Source organism: Coregonus lavaretus (assembly GCF_964263955.1).
Source record: "Coregonus lavaretus genome assembly, chromosome: 31".
Classification (NCBI taxonomy): domain Eukaryota; kingdom Metazoa; phylum Chordata; class Actinopteri; order Salmoniformes; family Salmonidae; genus Coregonus; species Coregonus lavaretus.
The window spans coordinates 27,346,015-27,363,833 of NC_140018.1; the positions used below are offsets into that span (position 1 = coordinate 27,346,015).

At 43.7% G+C, this 17,819-nt stretch overlaps 1 protein-coding gene across 1 annotated transcript in view; it reads left to right on the forward strand.

Annotated features, from left to right (window-relative positions):
• Positions 1 to 17,649, forward strand: part of LOC311106625 (5'-nucleotidase domain-containing protein 1-like) — a 64,738-nt gene extending 47,089 nt beyond the window's left edge. Inside the window, exons 8-12 of the mRNA XM_084149011.1 lie at positions 3,395 to 3,492; positions 8,459 to 8,580; positions 11,330 to 11,503; positions 15,416 to 15,584; positions 16,224 to 17,649. Coding sequence (XP_084005137.1) covers positions 3,395 to 3,492; positions 8,459 to 8,580; positions 11,330 to 11,503; positions 15,416 to 15,584; positions 16,224 to 16,339 — 679 coding nt within the window. The 3' untranslated portion in view covers positions 16,340 to 17,649. The remainder of the gene's footprint in view (positions 1 to 3,394; positions 3,493 to 8,458; positions 8,581 to 11,329; positions 11,504 to 15,415; positions 15,585 to 16,223) is intronic.
• The last annotated feature ends 170 nt before the right edge of the window (positions 17,650 to 17,819 follow it).

The following is a 17,819-nucleotide window of genomic DNA, read 5'->3' on the forward strand; positions in this document are numbered from 1 at the left end:
ATCCATCCGAGGCCATAGCCTAGCTAAAGTAACATTTGATGCCCATCTGGTAAGTAACCAACCACACAGATGATATATTCTTCTACTCCTCTCTGCTAGTATAGCTGACTGTTATGGAGAGTTAGACTCAGGAGAAAGGGATGGTGGGGCTGAAAGTCAACCGTTTGTTCTGGATGTCTGCTAGGTCTCCAGGGACCTATATGGCCCAGACTTTCCCCACAGCCATTTCCTGTCAAACAGCCTGGCCTGGCTTGGCCCAGTCTCTGTTGTTCCTCTCCCCCCGGCTCTCCTCCACTGTTTCACTGGCCGCCCCCTTCCCTCTCTGCGACCTTTAACCCTGCAACATGTGTCACCTCCCAAGGAGCCGCCACGTCAGGTGGGAGCCCAAAAGTGTGTGTGCAATATAGTGTATTCAGAGCATCAGTTTACAAGGCCTGAGGATGCCTGATTTATGTCGTGATAACTGAGGCGAGGAAATCGCACAGGCTGCGTCTTGTCCGTGTGGTAGCTCAGGGATAAGCTTTGCTTTGTTCTGCTGTACGGGCTGGCCTGCATGTAATCCTCCTGTGTGTTGTTGTCTACAGTAGCTGTTGTGGTAGGACAATTTCTGGCTTCACAGTCAACAGACTCAGACTTGTGACTCTTGCTCCTCCAACCCTGGGCAAGCTCTCTTTTTCCACTATGGACTACAGTTGAAGTCGGAGGTTTACATACACTTAGGTTGGAGTCATTCAAACTCGTTTTTCAACCACTCCATAAATTTCTTGTTAACAAACTATAGTTTTGGCAAGTCGGTTAGGACATCTACTTTGTGCATGACACAAGTAATTCTTCCAACAATTGTTTACAGACAGATTATTTCACTTAAAATTCACTGTATCACATTTCCAGTGGGTCAGAAGTTTACATACATTAAGTTGACTGTGCCTTTAAACAGCTTTGAAAATTCCAGAAAATGATGTCATGGCTTTAGAAGCTTCTGATAGGCTAATTGACATCATTTGAGTCAACTGGAGGATGTATTTCAAGGCCTACCTTCAAACTCAGTGCCTCTTTGCTTGACATCATGGGAAAATCAAAAGAAATCAGCCTAGACTTCAGAAAGAAATGGTAGACCTCCACAAGTCTGTTTCATTATTGGGAGCAATTTCCAAACGCCTGAAGGTACCACGTTCATCTGTACAAACAATAGTAGGCAAGTATAAACACAATGGGACCACGCAGCCATCATACCGCTCAGGAAGGAGACGCGTTCTGTCTCCTAGAGATGAATGTACTTTGGTGCGAAAAGTGCAAATCAATCTCAGAACAACAGCAAAGGACCTTGTGAATATGCTGGAGGAAACAGGTACAAAAGTATCTATATCCACAGTAAAACGAGTCCTATATCGACATAACCTGAAAGGTGGCTCAGCAAAGAAGAAGCCACTGCTCCAAAACCGCCATAAAAAAGCAAGACTACGGTTTGCAACTGCACATAGAGACAAAGATCTTACCTTTTGGAGAAATGTCCTCTGGTCTGATGAAACAAAAATAGAACTGTTTGGCCATAATGACCATCGTTATGTTTGGAGGAAAAAGGGGGCTGCTTGCGAGCCGAAGAACACCATCCCAACCGTGAAGCACGGGGGTGGCAGAATCATGCTGTGGGGGTGCTTTGCTGCAGGGGGGACTGGTGCACTTAACAAAATAGATGGCATCATGTGGAAGGAAAATTATGTGGATATATTGAAGCAACATCTCAAGACATCAGTCAGGAAGTTAAAGCTTGGTCGCAAATGGGTCTTCCAAATGGACAATGACCCCAAGCATACTTCCAAAGTTGTTGCAAAATGGCTTAAGGACAACAAAGTCAAGGTATTGGAGTGGCCATCACAAAGCCCTGACCTCAATCCTATAGAACATTTGTGGGCAGAACTGAAAAAGCGTGTGCGAGCAAGGAGGCCTACGAACCTGACTCAGTTACACCAGCTCTGTCAGGAGGAATGGGCCAAAATTCACCCAACTTATTGTGGGAAGCTTGGGGAAGGCTACCCGAAACGTTTGACCCAAGTTACCAAATACTAATTGAGTGTATGTAAACTTCTGACCCACTGGGAATGTGATGAAAGAAATAAAAGCTGAAATAAATCATTCTCTCTACTATTTTTCTGACATTTCACATTCTTAAAATAAAGTGGTGATCCTAACTGACCTAAGACAGCAAATTATTACTAGGATTAAATGTCAGGAATTGTGAAATTTAAATGTATTTGGCTAATATGTAAACTTCCGACTTCAACTGTATATGCATTTTAACACCTCTCTAATGCATAGGCACTCCCCAGTGAATAATGCCCTCTCACCTGATCTGACTTCTGCTTCTGTCAGGAAGAACAACTCGTTTCGCCTGCTCTCTTAAAAGCCCACGCTTCTCTCAGGAGAGCCAGAGCCCAGAGGCTTAGCTGTCTGGCTCCTGTAGCCCTGCAGGCTGTGGGCCAGGGACAGAGAGCTGTCAGAAGTCTCACAACAAGACCAGGGCTGCCAGTCAGGCCCCTACCAACCCGGACCCATGGTCTGCTCCAGGAGTATCTAGGTGACTCCTTGGCATGGCCAGCCGTTGGATACAGCAAGATGAAACCATAAGTCTACAACTTCATTTATATGTTTGCTCTGACTGATATTTTTAGACTTCCCTGCTATGCTTTTTGCTGGCTAGAAAGGGATATAGCTATAATGTTATGCTATGCCCGGAATATGTTTGACTAGCTCCTAAGGCTGTATAACTTGGATGTGTATCTCTGAGACTGATGAGGTCCTGCATGTCTAAGGCCTAGCTTTAGAATGTTGAGTTTTATATCAAATAGGCAGTGCTCTGAATGATCCTGGGCCTTGCCTCAGCTCAAGGTTGCTATCTGCCCATGTACGGCTGCAGTGAGAGGTCTCTCTCAAAGTGTAACCCCAGTCAGCCCTAGACAGGCCAGGGAACAGCAAACACCAGTCCACCCACCCACATGGCTCTGCTCTGGAGATGAGGTCCAGGTAAAGGAGACAGGATGCAACCCTGGTCTGAATGTTTGCTAGCTAGTTCTTGGAGCTGGACGCTGATGCTAACCTAGTGTTAATAATCGCCATGAGTGTATGTGTTTGTCTTTTTTGGTCTGTTGTGAGTTTATTTCTCTCTGGAAAATGTTTATATTGTTCCCTAACATTTCCCTCCGTACCCTTTTCATAAATGCACTGTTTATGGTTTGTTTATGTTTTTCATCAACTCCCTAATGTTTAGTTCAAGCAATGTTTTTTTATTTTCTTGTGCTAAACAAATCCAGTTGGATGGCATCCAAACTTTGACCTCACACTAAGCCTGTATTTGTTTGTAATAATCAGATGGGTTGTTTCTCATTGGCTATTGCAGGAAGGACTGGGAGGAGCTGTTTGACATCATCATCACCAACGCCTTGAAGCCTGGGTTCTTCTCCCTGGTGCCCCAACAGAGGCCCTTCAGGACCCTGGGTGAGTTTCTGCCTGCCTCCCTATCTGTATGTCTGCCTGTCCACACAGGATCCCACTTCCCAGTCAACCATCAGTACCCTATGTACAGTACACTCCACACCAACACTAAGCACTGTGGAACAGCCCTCTGCCTTCATCAAAAAGAGCATTGTAGGGCTGTAGGTTTTACACCCCAGTGGGATCTCATGATGGTGATTACTGAAACGTATTGTGGGGGGCATGTCTCAGGCTGGACACATTGGCAGTCAGGATTGATAGTCTCCATTGAGTGATGTTAACACACCATAATCCCATTAACCAACAGTTAGGAGATAAAGCTGCTTTTGAGTGTTCAGCGATAAAATACTAGTTATTCCGACTAGCATGGAGTTGAGTCTTCAGACGTTTAAAGATAATTAGGAGAATGAAACTAGGGTATTTGGTGCAGTTTCCTTTTTTTAGGATGATGTACTGAGAAAATCTGAATACTTGTGGAGTTGGCTTCCAGAAAAAAAAATCCATGCATCTAATAATCTCTCAAAACCCAAGCTTCAAATCTCTACTGAAACCAGTAGGATAAACTAGCATCAAGACAGGTGGTGACCATCACACTGCATATCCTTGCAGACCTAGTGGGGTTTTAAACTACAGATGTAGGATCTTAATTTGAGCCAGTTTGCTACAGCAGGAAAATAATCCTGCAGCGACAGAAAATGTTAATTATTTTGTGAATTATAATTAATGGACATTTTTGTAGGGGAAAATCAAGTCTAAAATGTCAATATGGAAATGACAGAAGCCTTTTTAAACCTCAAAATACACTACAAGTTTTAAATGTACTGCATTGCAGAAAAGTGATCCTGCAACAGGGTGATCAAATTAAGATCCGACATCTGTATGTTCATATTAGCTGTCAGTATTTCTAATATGATCTGTGATCCACACATGGTCCGAGTTTTCCTGCTCAGGCAGCTGGTATTTAATCCCGGTCGGTTCCTGAAGGTGTGCACCGGCTCTGGAATGCTCCCCCATCTGGACTGTGTTCCTGCCAGGAATAACACTGGAGGGATGCGTTATGTGTGAAACACAATGACCTACCCGCTCAAATATTCACTCCTCCTCCAGCCCTCGCCACGTTGGCAGATATAGCCTCAGTCAGTAGCTGCTTCTATTCCATACTGGAGGAATATTGGATTGTAGAGATATTGTTCTCCGGGATTTAGCATCACTGTCGTGCACGACTTATGTGCCTATATTGTAATGTTCTAAGTGTTGCTATAGTGATGCTGTTAAGTTGATCAGATAAAGCTGAGTTGACAAGGTCAGTCTAAGTTCAGGAGGAAAGGCTAGTTTACTATCAGAAGGGCGTTATCTTGTCAGCATATACAGTGGGGTCCAAAATTATTGACACCCTTGATAAAGATGAGAAAAAAGGACTGTATAAAATAAATAATTCAAATACTGAGCTTGATTGTATGCTCCAAAAAACGAGGAAACTATATTATTTTATACTAATACAATTTCCCAGAGAAATATATATTTTGTTTAACAAGTAATATTTTTTTTATCTCAAAAAGGTAGGGGTCAAAATGATTGACCTTTTAATACAGTACCTCACCTTGCGAAGATAACGGCACTGAGACTTTTTCTAAAATGTTTTATGAGATGGAGAACACATTGGAAGGGATCTTGGATCATTCCTCCATACATAATCCTTCCAGATCCTTGATATTTTTTATCTGCGCTTATGGACTGCGCTCTTCAATTCAAACCACAGGTTTTCAATGGGTTTCAAATTCGGAGACTGAGATGGCCATTGCAAAATGTTGATTTTGTGGCCAATTAACAATTTATTTGAGGATTTTGATGTGTGCTTGGGGTTATTGTCTTACTGAAAGATCCACTTGCGGCAAAGTCTTAGTGCCGTTATCCTCGCAAGGTGAGGCATTGAAAGGTATTGAAAACAGGAGTGTAAAACAAATATATATACTTTTGAGAAAAAACTATTATTTATTGTTAAACAAAATCTCTTTCTCTGAGCAATTGAATTAGTATAAAATAATAACATTTCCCAAACAACAATATAGCTCAGTATTTGAATTATTTATTTTATACAGTAATCTTTGCTCAACTTTATCAAGGGTGTCAATAATTTTGGACCCCACTGTATGTATATATACACTACAGTTTAATTTGTTGAATTATACACAGTGTACAAAACATTAGAAACACCTGCTCTTTCCATGACATAGACTGAGCAGGTGAATCCAGGTGAAAGCTATAATCCCTTATTGATGTTACTTGTTAAATCCACTTCAATCAGTGTAGATGAAGGGGAGGAGACAGGTTAAAGAAGGATTTTTAAGCCTTGAGAAAATTGAGACATGGATTGTGTATGTGTGCCATTCAGAGGGTGAATGGGCAAAACAGGGGTATGGTAGTAGGTGCCAGGTGCACCGGTTTGAGTGTGTCAAGAACTGCAACGCTACTGAGTTTTTCACGCTCAACAGTTTCCTGTGTGTATCAACGATGGTCCACCACCCAAAGGACATACAGCCAACTTGACACAACTGTGGGAAGCATTGGAGTCAACAAAGCTAGCATCCCTGTGGAATGCTTTCGACACCTTGTAGAGTCCATGCCCCGACAAATTGAGGCTATTCTGAGGGCAAAAGGGGGTGCAACTCAATATTAGGAAGGTGTTCCTAATGTGTTGTACACAGTATATGTGTGCAGTTTTATGTCCTGCAATATTCAACAAGTTATTGATTATTTTAAAGCTCACTAATTCTGGACCTACCTAAAAAAAATGTAATCTCAATTTAGATATTTTTCCAACATGAGCGTCATTTGATGGAGTGGCTCAAATACTGTATGTGTGTAATTGAATGGGTTCCTACACAGGACAGGAGTAGCTACATGATATAATTCATAAGAGCCCAGTTTCTGCCAGGTACTGTATTAGACTGAGAGTTTTTATAAATTAATCCTTTACATTGGCTGCTAGCATCAGACTCCTCCCAGCCTCTTATTAAGCATGGGGTGCGTCCCACATGGCACCCTATTCTTTATATAGTGCACTACTTTTGAACAGAACCCTATGGACCCTGGTCAAAAGTAGTGCACTATGTAGGGAGTAGGGTGCCATTTGAGACGTGGCCATGGCCGTCAGCAGCCATTTGTCCAGAGGATGCCAGATCTCTCTAAATATTTGCCTGGTTATAGTAAAAACGCCCCAGGATTTCACATCCTAATAGGTGACCGGTATTCTTTGTGCATGTGTGTGTGTGTTTCTGTGCTCCGTTTTTCTGGGGTTCCAGAGACCACATACTTCTCATTCCACTTTCTCTTAAGGTCCCTACATCCTCACAGCTGTTACTCTGTGTGTGTGTGTGTGTACGCGTGACGGAGTCGCCAAACTAAAGTCTGTGCTTTGTCTCTCTCTTCTGCCACAATATTTACAGCATATTTAACCTTAGCATGAACCTGGTGCAACCCACTCTGTCAAGGACTGTCATTTTATAAAAATAAAATAGAGGTTCTCTTGCTGCTGGTCTTAAGCGCCCATGAGTTGTCCTAAAGACTGTTTTCTTCTCCTGTCCAGAAGTGCAATCACCCACTTTATAAGTGCAGGGTTCCTAAAAGCTGGGCAGCGAAGTGTATACTGTACTATTTACTCAATGGAGATTCCAGCAGGCCTTAACCCTAGCTGTTTAACTAAACATTAGATTTGTTTTCAAGAAACTTTCTGGGGCCTCCTTCCCTGCAGTTTCTAGAGTGTGTGTAATTCTCTGGGAGTTGTGTGGTGCGGTTTAGGTTCCAGCCTCTCTGTATCTTGTTTTGGCTGTCTTCCAATGCCCCCTTGCTCAAACTGAAGCAGACGGTGGTTATTGCTAAGCAGCAGCGCAACAGCCAAGCCAAAAAACCCTCTAATCAACCAGGAATTACTTAGTGAAAAGTATTTGGCTGTTGTTGAGCATCAAGACATAAACCATGTACCTGAAGTCTGGAAAGATCCCTGAGTGTTATTTATGAACTGTAAATACTTCCATGAGGTGATTGACACACTTTCTTGTACTGTATGATGTGTGACTTCTGTGAGTGAGTGCCTGAAAAAGCATTCTTTTTTGGGGTGGGGGTGGGGGGGGAGTAGTCCTTTGGAATTGTTCCTCTTCACTGAGAAGCTGACACACTGGCTGGTGGCTGAGGGTGTTTCCTAAATGGCACCCTATTCCGTATATAGTGCACTACTTTGAACAGAGCCCTAGTCAAAAGTAGTGCACTGTACAGGGAATAGGGTGCCATTTGGGACGTACTCTGAGACAAGGCTACACTGGGCCAGACTGGGCCACTGCACCCACAGATGTATGAGAGGAGGAAGCAGGCTAGCCTTCTTGGTTGTGTCCCAAATGGCACTCTATTCTGTATATAGTGCACTACCTTTGACCAGGGCTACTTTTGACCAGGGCCACCTTATTCACTTCATTAGTGTGCTAATAAGGTGGCATTTGGGAAGCAGCCCATGACTCTGTTTTCACTCCGAGAACAGTTTTTCCCTTGCTGTGCTGATGTAATGGCTGCTATACTCTGTGTACCAGCAGCAGCAAAGCTAAGAGCAGAGCTTAGAAGGAAATCTATATCCAGACTTCAACCACATGCTGAGACCTAAATATTAACTGTTTAACATACTCATGGAAGTAGCTCCAAATAGGCTAATTTCCCCTGTGAAAAATCACCCTTTTCAATTAGGTATTTTTATCCCTCACAAGAGAACTGTATATTGAACTGTGGAAATATCCACTTTGTTAGAATCCAATTTGCCCTGTCATATTTGTTTGTTGGCCCAGCCAATGTTGAGTAATGTGACGGTGAGGTTTTTAGGTGTGGTTGTGTGTTGAGCGGTGTGGTCATGTATGTTCATGTCTTTGAGCCGTGTGGTCGAGACGTGTGGTGACACTGTGGTAAGGTTGCTATCTTTGTCTTGCAGTGAATGATGTGGAGGAAAGTGAAGGGCTGCCGTCCCTGGACAAGGCTGGCTGGTACTCTCAAGGGAACTGGCCCCACCTCCACAAGCTGCTCAAAACCATGACTGGGAAACCTGAGCCTAAGGTAAGGTTGTTTGTTTGATGGGTTAGTTGATTATTTTCTTGTCCTTCCAGAGGAAGTTATGCTCAGCTGTTGAAGTAACTAGTAAACTTTATACATGTGTCCAAATAACCATCACTTCCATACTATCCTGGGATCTGTATCTCAATGTTTATCCACAGAACAGTGTAGGTTTGCATTGAGCTTCCGTTCCTGGCAAACGCACAGAGATCAGACGTCCTATAAATCAGCTCAGGGAGATTTGCACCGGAGTGACGGAGAGGGAAACATGGCCGTCTACACCTACAGACCTTGGCATGAGTGTCGACAGGGCTGTAGTGCCAGCTAGAGAGCTGTCTGACCTGCTGTGAGGTGCTGTGATAAACAGGCGGTTACTGTAGAGAAGAGCACACAACCTATACGATCTCTGGCAGGCGGCTAGCTCGTCTGACTCTGAGACTCTGTTTGTGCTCTGTCTCAGCTCTTGAGGAAAGGCCCCGGCAAGAGCTGTGTCAAGCCCCCTCGAGTCCACCCAGGGACGCCCATCATCATCCACGTCCTCAGCCTCTCCTCGCTCTCCCGACTCCAACCATCCACCCGGCCAGGGGCGCTCAATGCCCCCTCTGTTATCGAGCCACGTGGAGAAAGCGCTCGCGGAATGCAGTGTCAACCTGCACCTATGGCAGCTTTAAGGCAGCCACTCTGATGTGACCTGAGGCAGTCGATGTTTTGGGTTCTCTTCACTTTTACCTGATAGGACTTAATGTAGGCCCGCTAGGCCGGCTGAATGGGAGGCATTCAGAGCAGATTACAGTCCCATGTAGCAGTGAGCACAGGCCTTGCTGCTACATGTAGCATCACAGCTTATACACTGAGCTTCCCAGCTCATACAGACTCAGTGAGTCAATGATTGAAATGGCACTAGTATTTTATTAAATTAAAAGAGCAGTATAAGCATGCAACAATCATTTGGTGTGATCATAAGGCGTTCGTTATACATTGGCAATTTCGCATATTCACATTGATTGAAAGATTACATTCTTTTTGTAATCCAAGTTAACCAGAAAGCCTATATCAGGATATTATAGTTCTGTTGTATCCTTACAATTTCATTATTTGCATATTAGCAGCGTTTCTGCTGTCATGATTGGATCGGGGGCTAAGTAACATGGATTATAGTCCTCATCTCCCTGGCCCTCTCATGTCATATACGTGATCTCCCCCTCCCTCCTCTCTCTGGCTGCGTCCCAAATGGCACCCTGTTCACTATATAGTGCACTACTTTTGACCCTGGTCTGTCTGTCCCAGCCAGGCCGCACACAGTGGAGCACAATGGGCTCATTAAGCTGGGCTTTCTGGGCTGCTGTGGCTCTCCAGACCTGTTTATCCAGGGGTGGCTTTACCTCTAATCGCTGCTCTGAGTGATGCATTGATAACAGTAGGGGGCACAGTGCCGGGGTGAAATGAACTTTCTTCTGGGCTGGGGGACTCTTGACTGGGGCTAGGGGAAGGGAAGGATCCACAGGTTGTAGCTAGTTACAACTTATGGAGAAAGTTGTAGTTAAAACATGAATTCTGTTGCATTATCCGTCCCAGCCTTATGAAACTGTTTAGCATCTAGCGAGCCCCATGAAAGCCTCTCTATAATGTTTTGCCACTGTGTTGGAATTCCTGGCCCTGTAAATATTTATCATACTGATCCGATGCCTCTGGCTGCAGTGGGGAGCTGAAAAATGATCGGTGCACTCCGCAGCAGTGCTCTCTCTCCATCTCTGTGGCCAGTTTCTGGGAATGCCTGGAAACCTGATGCCTGAGCCCGCCCCAGCCCCAGAGCTCCACAGGCCCAGCTCACAGCTCCATAGCCTGGGCCCCGGCTGGCCGACTGTCTGTCCTGTTTATTTATGCGTGGAACTGCAAGGCCTGGTCACAGACGCCGTAAAGGGCATGAGAAGAGGAGGGGGTTTCCGGAGCGAGGCCAGCGGCCCACATGAATTCATTAAAGACCGTCCACTCCTCCCTCACCCCCTCCTCTTTATGGATGTCTGCCTCATCTATACCCCCCTCCCAAACACACACACCCCACTCTGCATTCCACACAGAGAGCTATGTGAAGGACTCTTTAAGTGTGTGTCTTTAGTACCAAGATTTTCTCATTATCCTTATAGAACACTGACCTCAGTGGCCTGGTGTAATAACCTTTATTCTCTCCTTAAAGGGATCGCTTGAGAAGTCAAAGTTTTGTGATGTGCTGAAACTCAAGGAGCTATTTCCTCTAAAGAGCTGTTTCCATTATGGCAACATTCTTGTTTGTTTCTTCTAGTTGTTCTCTAATCCCTCTGACACTCTTCTTAACCCTTCGTTTCTACTGGATTTGCAAGGAATTCAACTATTTACATGTATTGCAATGGGTTTTGAAAGTGAGGAAATGGGTTGCCTGTTAGTTTTCGTATGCTGTTCAGCTAAGCCTGTCTTAACGTGTTTTTCTTGAGTACGAAACAGACATGATGGTCAAAGAAGACGTGATGAGTTTCGCAGCCTCATCGTGTCTGGTCTAGTTTGCCCTAAGGGGCAGTAAGACACGTCAGCTTTATTATTCGACTACCGCTGAACGCTCCCTTGAAACAAATCCAGCCAAATTGCTATTTTATTACAGCACTTTACTAATCAGATAAAGAGGTAGTTACTTTAAGATAGAAAAGTCAACGTAATTTACTGAGCAGCTGCTCAGATAATGGCCTCATTCATTGTCTATCCTGTCTCCTACCGTATACAGGTGGTGTACTTTGGGGATAGCATGCGGTCGGACATGTTCCCTGCTAGCACGTTTGGGAAGTGGGAGACGGTGATGATCGTGGAGGAAATGGAGGGAGAGGGCGTCCTGAAGTGTGATGCAGCGAAGACCAACGAGGCCCAAGCGGAGCCTCAGGAGAAGAAGGGAAAGTTTGAGGTTAGTTCACACAAGCAGCTGTTTCCGTTTAAAGCGCTCTCCCACCTTTGCCTTGCTCCCTGAAAGACAGATCCTCCCAACCCTAAGCCCCTTTGCTCAGTGACACAGTATACCCACTGTAGCGCGTGTCATGTATGTGTGTGTGTCTGAGTGTGTTTGTGTGTGCATGTGCATGTTCATGTTCATTTTGTAAGCATTATCAAAAGACTTAGTGTTGTAAGTATTCCGTGGCAGTTTCCTCTTATTACAGTTCCACATCTAATGGAAAAACCTGTAAAAACGGTCATGTTGAAACAAGTTTATGTGAGTCTGTATTTCGCTGAGGCAGCCTGGTGTCAGTACAGTAAAGTCGGCAAAGAAAATGTTTACGGCAGTTGACGTACTGCTAGGAAGGAAACTATAAACACATTCTTACAACTAGGATGTAATATCACCCAGTGCTGCTCTCTCCCTCACTGACCAGGCCATAGTCTATCAGTGCTTCCTGAGAGGGAAATAGGTGAGTCAGCATATATGTTGCCAGGAACGATGAGAGGAACCACCTGGTTTGGATAGGACACCACTAAGGGTGTGTTCGTAAATTCACTCTGGAGTGCAAGAGTGCGCTCAGAATGTGCTCTGGTGTCCTATCCAAACCTTAGTGGTGTCCAGACACAAATGAGAGAACACCTCCCTCTGACCATTTTACTCACCCTAGCAGAGCTGGTTCGGCTGTTTACATGTTATCTAGAGCGTTGTTAACTGTAACTGTGCTGCTGGCAACAATTTAATATAAACTCAGCAAAAAAAGCAACGTCCCTTTTTCAGGACCCTGTCTTTCAAACATATATAATTTGTAAAAATCCAAATAACTTCACAGATCTTCATTGTATATGGTTTAAACACTGTTTCCCATGCTTGTTCAAAGAACCAAAAAATTAATGAACATGCACCTGTGGAACGGTCGTTAAGACACTAAGAGCTTACAGACGGTAGGCAATTAAGGTCACAGTTATGAAAACTTAGGACACTAAAGAGGCCTTTCTACTGACTCTGAAAAACACTTAAAGAAAGATGCCCAGGGTCCCTGCTCATCTGCGTGAACGTGCCTTAGGCATGCTGCAATGAGGCATGAGGACTACAGATGTGGCCAGGGCAATAAATTGCAATGTCTGTACTGTGAGACGCCTAAGACAGCGCTACAGGGAGACAGGACGGACAGCTGATCGTCCTCGCAGTGGCAGACCACGTGTAACAACACCTGTCTCCCTGTACAGGTACATCTGAACATCACACCTGCGGGACAGGTACAGGATAGCAATAACAACTGCCCGAGTTACACCAAGAACGCACAATCCCCCCATCAGTGCTCAGACTGTCCGCAATAGGCTGAGAGAGGCTGGACCGAGGGCTTTTAGGCCTGTTGTAAGGCAGGTCCTCACCAGACATCACCGGCAACAATGTCACCTATGGGCACAAACCCACCGTCGCTGGACCAGACAGGACTGGCAAAAAGTGCTCTTCACTGACGAGTCACGGTTTTGTCTCACCAGGAGTGATGGCCGGATTCGCATTTATCGTCGAAGGAATGAGCGTTACACCGAGGCCTGTACTCTGGAACGGGATCGATTTGGAGGTGGAGGGTCCGTCATGGTCTGGGGCGGTGTGTCACAGCATCATCAGACTGAGCTTGTTGTCATTGCACGCAATCTCAACACTGTGCGTTACAGGGAAGACATCCTCCTCCCTCATGTGGTACCCTTCCTGCAGGCTCATCCTGACATGACCCTCCAGCATGACAATGCCACCAGCCATACTGCTCGTTCTGTGCGTGATTTCCTGCAAGACAGGAATGTCAGTGTTCTGCCATGGCCAGCGAAGAGCCCGGATCTCAATCCCATTGAGCATGTCTGGAACCTGTTGGATCGGAGGGTGAGGGCCATTCCCCCCAGAAATGTCAGGGAACTTGCAGGTGCCTTGGTGGAAGAGTGGGGTAACATCTCACAGCAAGAACTGGCAAATATGGTGCAGTCCATGAGGAGGAGATGCACTGCCGTACTTAATGCAGCTGGTGGCCACACCAGATACAGACTGTTACTTTTGATTTTGACCCCCCCTTTGTTCAGGGACACATTATTCAATTTCTGTTAGTCACATGTCTGTGGAACTTGTTCAGTTTATGTCTCAGTTGTTGAATCTTGTAATGTTCATACAAATATTTACACATGTTAAGTTTGCTGAAAATAAACGCAGTTGACAGTGAGAGGACGTTTCTTTTTTTGCTGAGTTTATATAAAAAAATGTAGCCAATGTTTACTGACACCGGTCATATTCAACGAGTGATGCGCGTTTGTAAATTCATCAGTTATTCTGCGCTCTGGCTCACTCAGACGAGAATGCTGCAGAGTATATAGCCAGAGTGTATTTACGAATGCACTCTAAGACAGATGAATCCTTCATCTAAAGGGAAATGACTGATGCCACGTTTGGAGCACAGGGCCTTGTAGATGGACAAATCGTCTCCGCCTAGACTCACAACCACTCCTCTCCTTCTCTTCCTCTTTTCTCTTCTCCCTCTCTCTCGGTCTCCCCCTCCACCCCCTCTCTCTCTGTCTCTCTCGCTTTCTCTCTCCCTCCCAGTCCCTCACCACCCCCTCTGTCCCTCTCTCTCTCTCTTTTCACTTCCCCCTTCCTTACTAAAACTTCTTTCCCCTTTTGCCTCGTTTATTAGATATGAATTATCTCCTGACTCCTGGAAGCTTCAGTAGGTCTCTCCACTGTGGTGAATCAGCTCTGAGCTGTTGCTCTGCTGCAGCCAAAGTGTATGTAACACATTAGACAGTCTCAGAAAGCTGCCTGGAACAACATGTTTCTCATCAGTTTCCCCCAGATGCCTTTTGGTTACATTTTGGCTCTCAATATCTGGTGGAAATTTCCATATGAATTGGCAATGTAATGTTGTGCATCAATTTGCCAGTTATTAATGATGTATTATGAGGTTCTGTGTAGTGTAGAAAAGATCCGAACTAGGGAAGAATGATAAGTAGTTAGCACTGTAGTTTGAGACAGAATATTTCCATGGCTCAGAGTTCGGATCTGAACTTTTATCTCCGCTTTTTTAACATGAAAGAACTTGGATTAATTTAATCTTATTAATGACTTTTAACATAAACCGTTTTTCTCAGCAAGCAACTCCGCCTCTAAGTCTGGTTGGAAGTTAAAAAGCTTCACCATTCAGAATAACATCTTTCATCACACTTTCCACCAAGAGAGGGAAAAAGTGCAACAATTTTCATTTGAAGCAATGACCTTTCTCCCAGATGAACTGAATCACATTTCAAGGAATTATCTGTACGAGTTGACTAATTTAGTATACGTTTCTTCTGCTACCTCTGTTTTGATTTTGTTATCCATCCATGCTTGTTAACCACATCATGTTATTAACATCTCAGATAGACACATGGTACTGATAAGTATGAGTGAGAAGGGTGGGGGTTTTCCATTGGCAAAGTGACTAACTCCACACTGCTTCTTATTTTATATTTTATTTTTTACCTTTATTTAACTAAGCAAGTCAGTTAAGAACAAATTCTTATTTACAATGACGGCCAACACTGGGCCAATTATGTTGAAATTCCTGTTAAGAAGTGGATCCATTATTACCAACAAGTTTCCTTCCTAGTAGGATGTCTTACATTTAAAAGTTTAGTCATTTAGCAGACACTCTTATGCAGAGCAACTTACAGGAGCAATTAGGGTTAAGTGCCTTGCTCAATGGCACATCGGCAGTTTTTCACAAAGTCGGTCGGGGATTCGAACCAACAACCTTTCTGTTACTGGCCCAACGCTCTTAACCGCTAGGATATCTGCCGCCCCATACCTCTTTCTGGTCAGAGAATCACTCCCTCTTTAACCTATGTGATGTGCTTTCAGGACCAGGGCATGAAGTCGCCCTCTGCTCCATCAAAACAGTGGGGATCCTATTTTGTGGACGCGCACAAGAGTGGTGAAGGGGATGAGGAGAGCCAGAAACTCACCTGGTGCTGCCATAGCATCCACAAATACAGCACCATGGCCATCCCCAGTGTGGAGTCTATTGCAGGTACAGGGAGGAGAGGGCTACTGGGGCTCACTGACTCTGTGTTGCGTAATGACCTACCTAACTGCTGTAGCGCCTCTTGTCTTGAGAGAGGCGTGCTCTGCTAGTTTAAAGAGGAATTTGACCCCAGATATCCTCTACTACCCGTTCCTTATTCTTGCTAAGAAGTGCTGGTCACACTTTATTTGGATAGCCAGATAGTCTACTCTACAGATGGTCATACTATCTGTTGATAAGCAACTGCTTACTAAGGTTATGGTTATTGTTAGGGTTAGGTTTAGAGTAAGGGTTAGGGTTAGGGTAAGGGGTTATGTTTAGGGTTAGGATAAGGGTAAAGGTTAGGGTTAGTAGATAGATAGATAGTTTAAATGTTACTGAGCATCTACAGATGGACTATCCAAATAGAGTGTTACCGAAGTGCTTTCTAAAACAGTTTCTATTCCTTTTTTTGAAGGTTTGGTTTGGCAGACCTTTGCATAATATCCAGAAATCAGAGAAAAAAATGGTTGAGTCATGGACCACTCCTCGCTATTATTGATGATGTGTGCAGAATGGAAACTTTGAGGATTACTGTCCTAGCTAAGCAGGCAAAACTGGTTGATATGACATAATTTTCACTAGTTTATCTCTCGTCCTCCATAGATCTCCCTCTGGACTACAAGTTCCCCAGGTTCTCTCCCAACAAACCCTGCACAACCGGCTACTACCCCAGACCCCCAGATTCCCTGCTGAAAAAGTTCCAGAGTCAGTCGTCTTAAAGCGTCCTCCTCCCAGGGTCGCCCCTCACCCTCCTCAGCCTAAAGGGGAGGAATGTGCCTCCATCTCGCCTGTAGTTCCACACCTGAACCACATCATCTATCCCTAGAGCACAGGAAATCACGCTCACATTGATAGAAACCATGTGAATGTAAAAGCACAGTATTTCTCTGTAAGTAACCTGGCTACATTTGAACGTTGTTCTGTACGTGGATTATTGTACATATGTGTGAAAAATGTGACTTGCCAATTGTATGTGTGTCAGCATACATTGCTGATTTAAAGCATATTATTCATATTGTTTTATGTGAAGACCACTATTTTGTAATGTAGCTAAATAGGTAATTGATGTTCCAGTTAAACCCCCCCATCATTCAATATAAGTTAATAACTCTTCAGAGTACTAAAACACTTTTCACGCCCTGTAAATACTGTCCTACATTTTAGTTTTTTGGTGTGTTTCCTTACCTAAAAAACCTGATCTGAGCTGAAGTGCAACGTTGCAGTCACAGCAGTGTTGTCTGTTCTCTCCAGAGAGAAATTCCTAATAATTCATTATGTCCAGTATCCTTGGTATTATGTGTGGATAATACATAATAAACAGCCATTTTGGTTTTCTGTTTCACTGTATGCATTTCAGTGACTGTAACTTAAAATGTCCTTGAAGGTAAAGCATTTCCCCTGTATTGATTTTGTGGAAAGTGTTTAAGAGCATTGTTCTTGAAGAAATTCCGTCCTTAGTGTTACCTTTTTTGTTGAGAGACTAGAGAATAATAAAACCAAACTCATTGAAAACGGTAATATTGGATGCTTAAAGACTAAGCTCTGTGTACTCTGTTATTTTGGTGCAACAGTAAACTATAGTGCTGTTGGAGTGACTGCTGTGTAAAAATGTGTAATGCTTCATATGCAGTACCAATTTGAAGATATGCTTTAACTGGCTTCTGAATGGTTACATGTGTTGGTTTGCTGCATATAGACTAGTTGTACTATATTGATAAGAAACAAGTCTTAATATGCTTGTAAGAGTATTTTTACAGTAAGTACTGTAGTAGTTCATAAGAGAGGACAGCAGACCTTAATTGGTCAGCCAAAGTGGATTTTTATTTCTGTTATAAATGTGTGTTGGTGTTAAATGCATTGCAGCTTCAGTGATTGTATTCCATTTACTTTTTTTTCATCTGATTTTGAAACTTTTATATGGCCATTTGCCTTATGTTCAATTCATTAGTGGTCTTGTGTTCTAGAGAAGATGCAGGGATAGTGTTCAATGTACTGTCTGTGAAATAAATAAAAAAGTTATAAAATTTTGAAACACTGCTTTTTCTGATGATTTGTGTGTTTTCTTGATAGTTAAAATAAAACATCTGAAAATGTGTCAGTCAGAGATCATTACAAAATATTACAAAATGGGATTAGACTGTTTCAAATGTATTTTAGACTGTTTGGCTACCTTCAAATCTACAAATATGTTCTCTACCT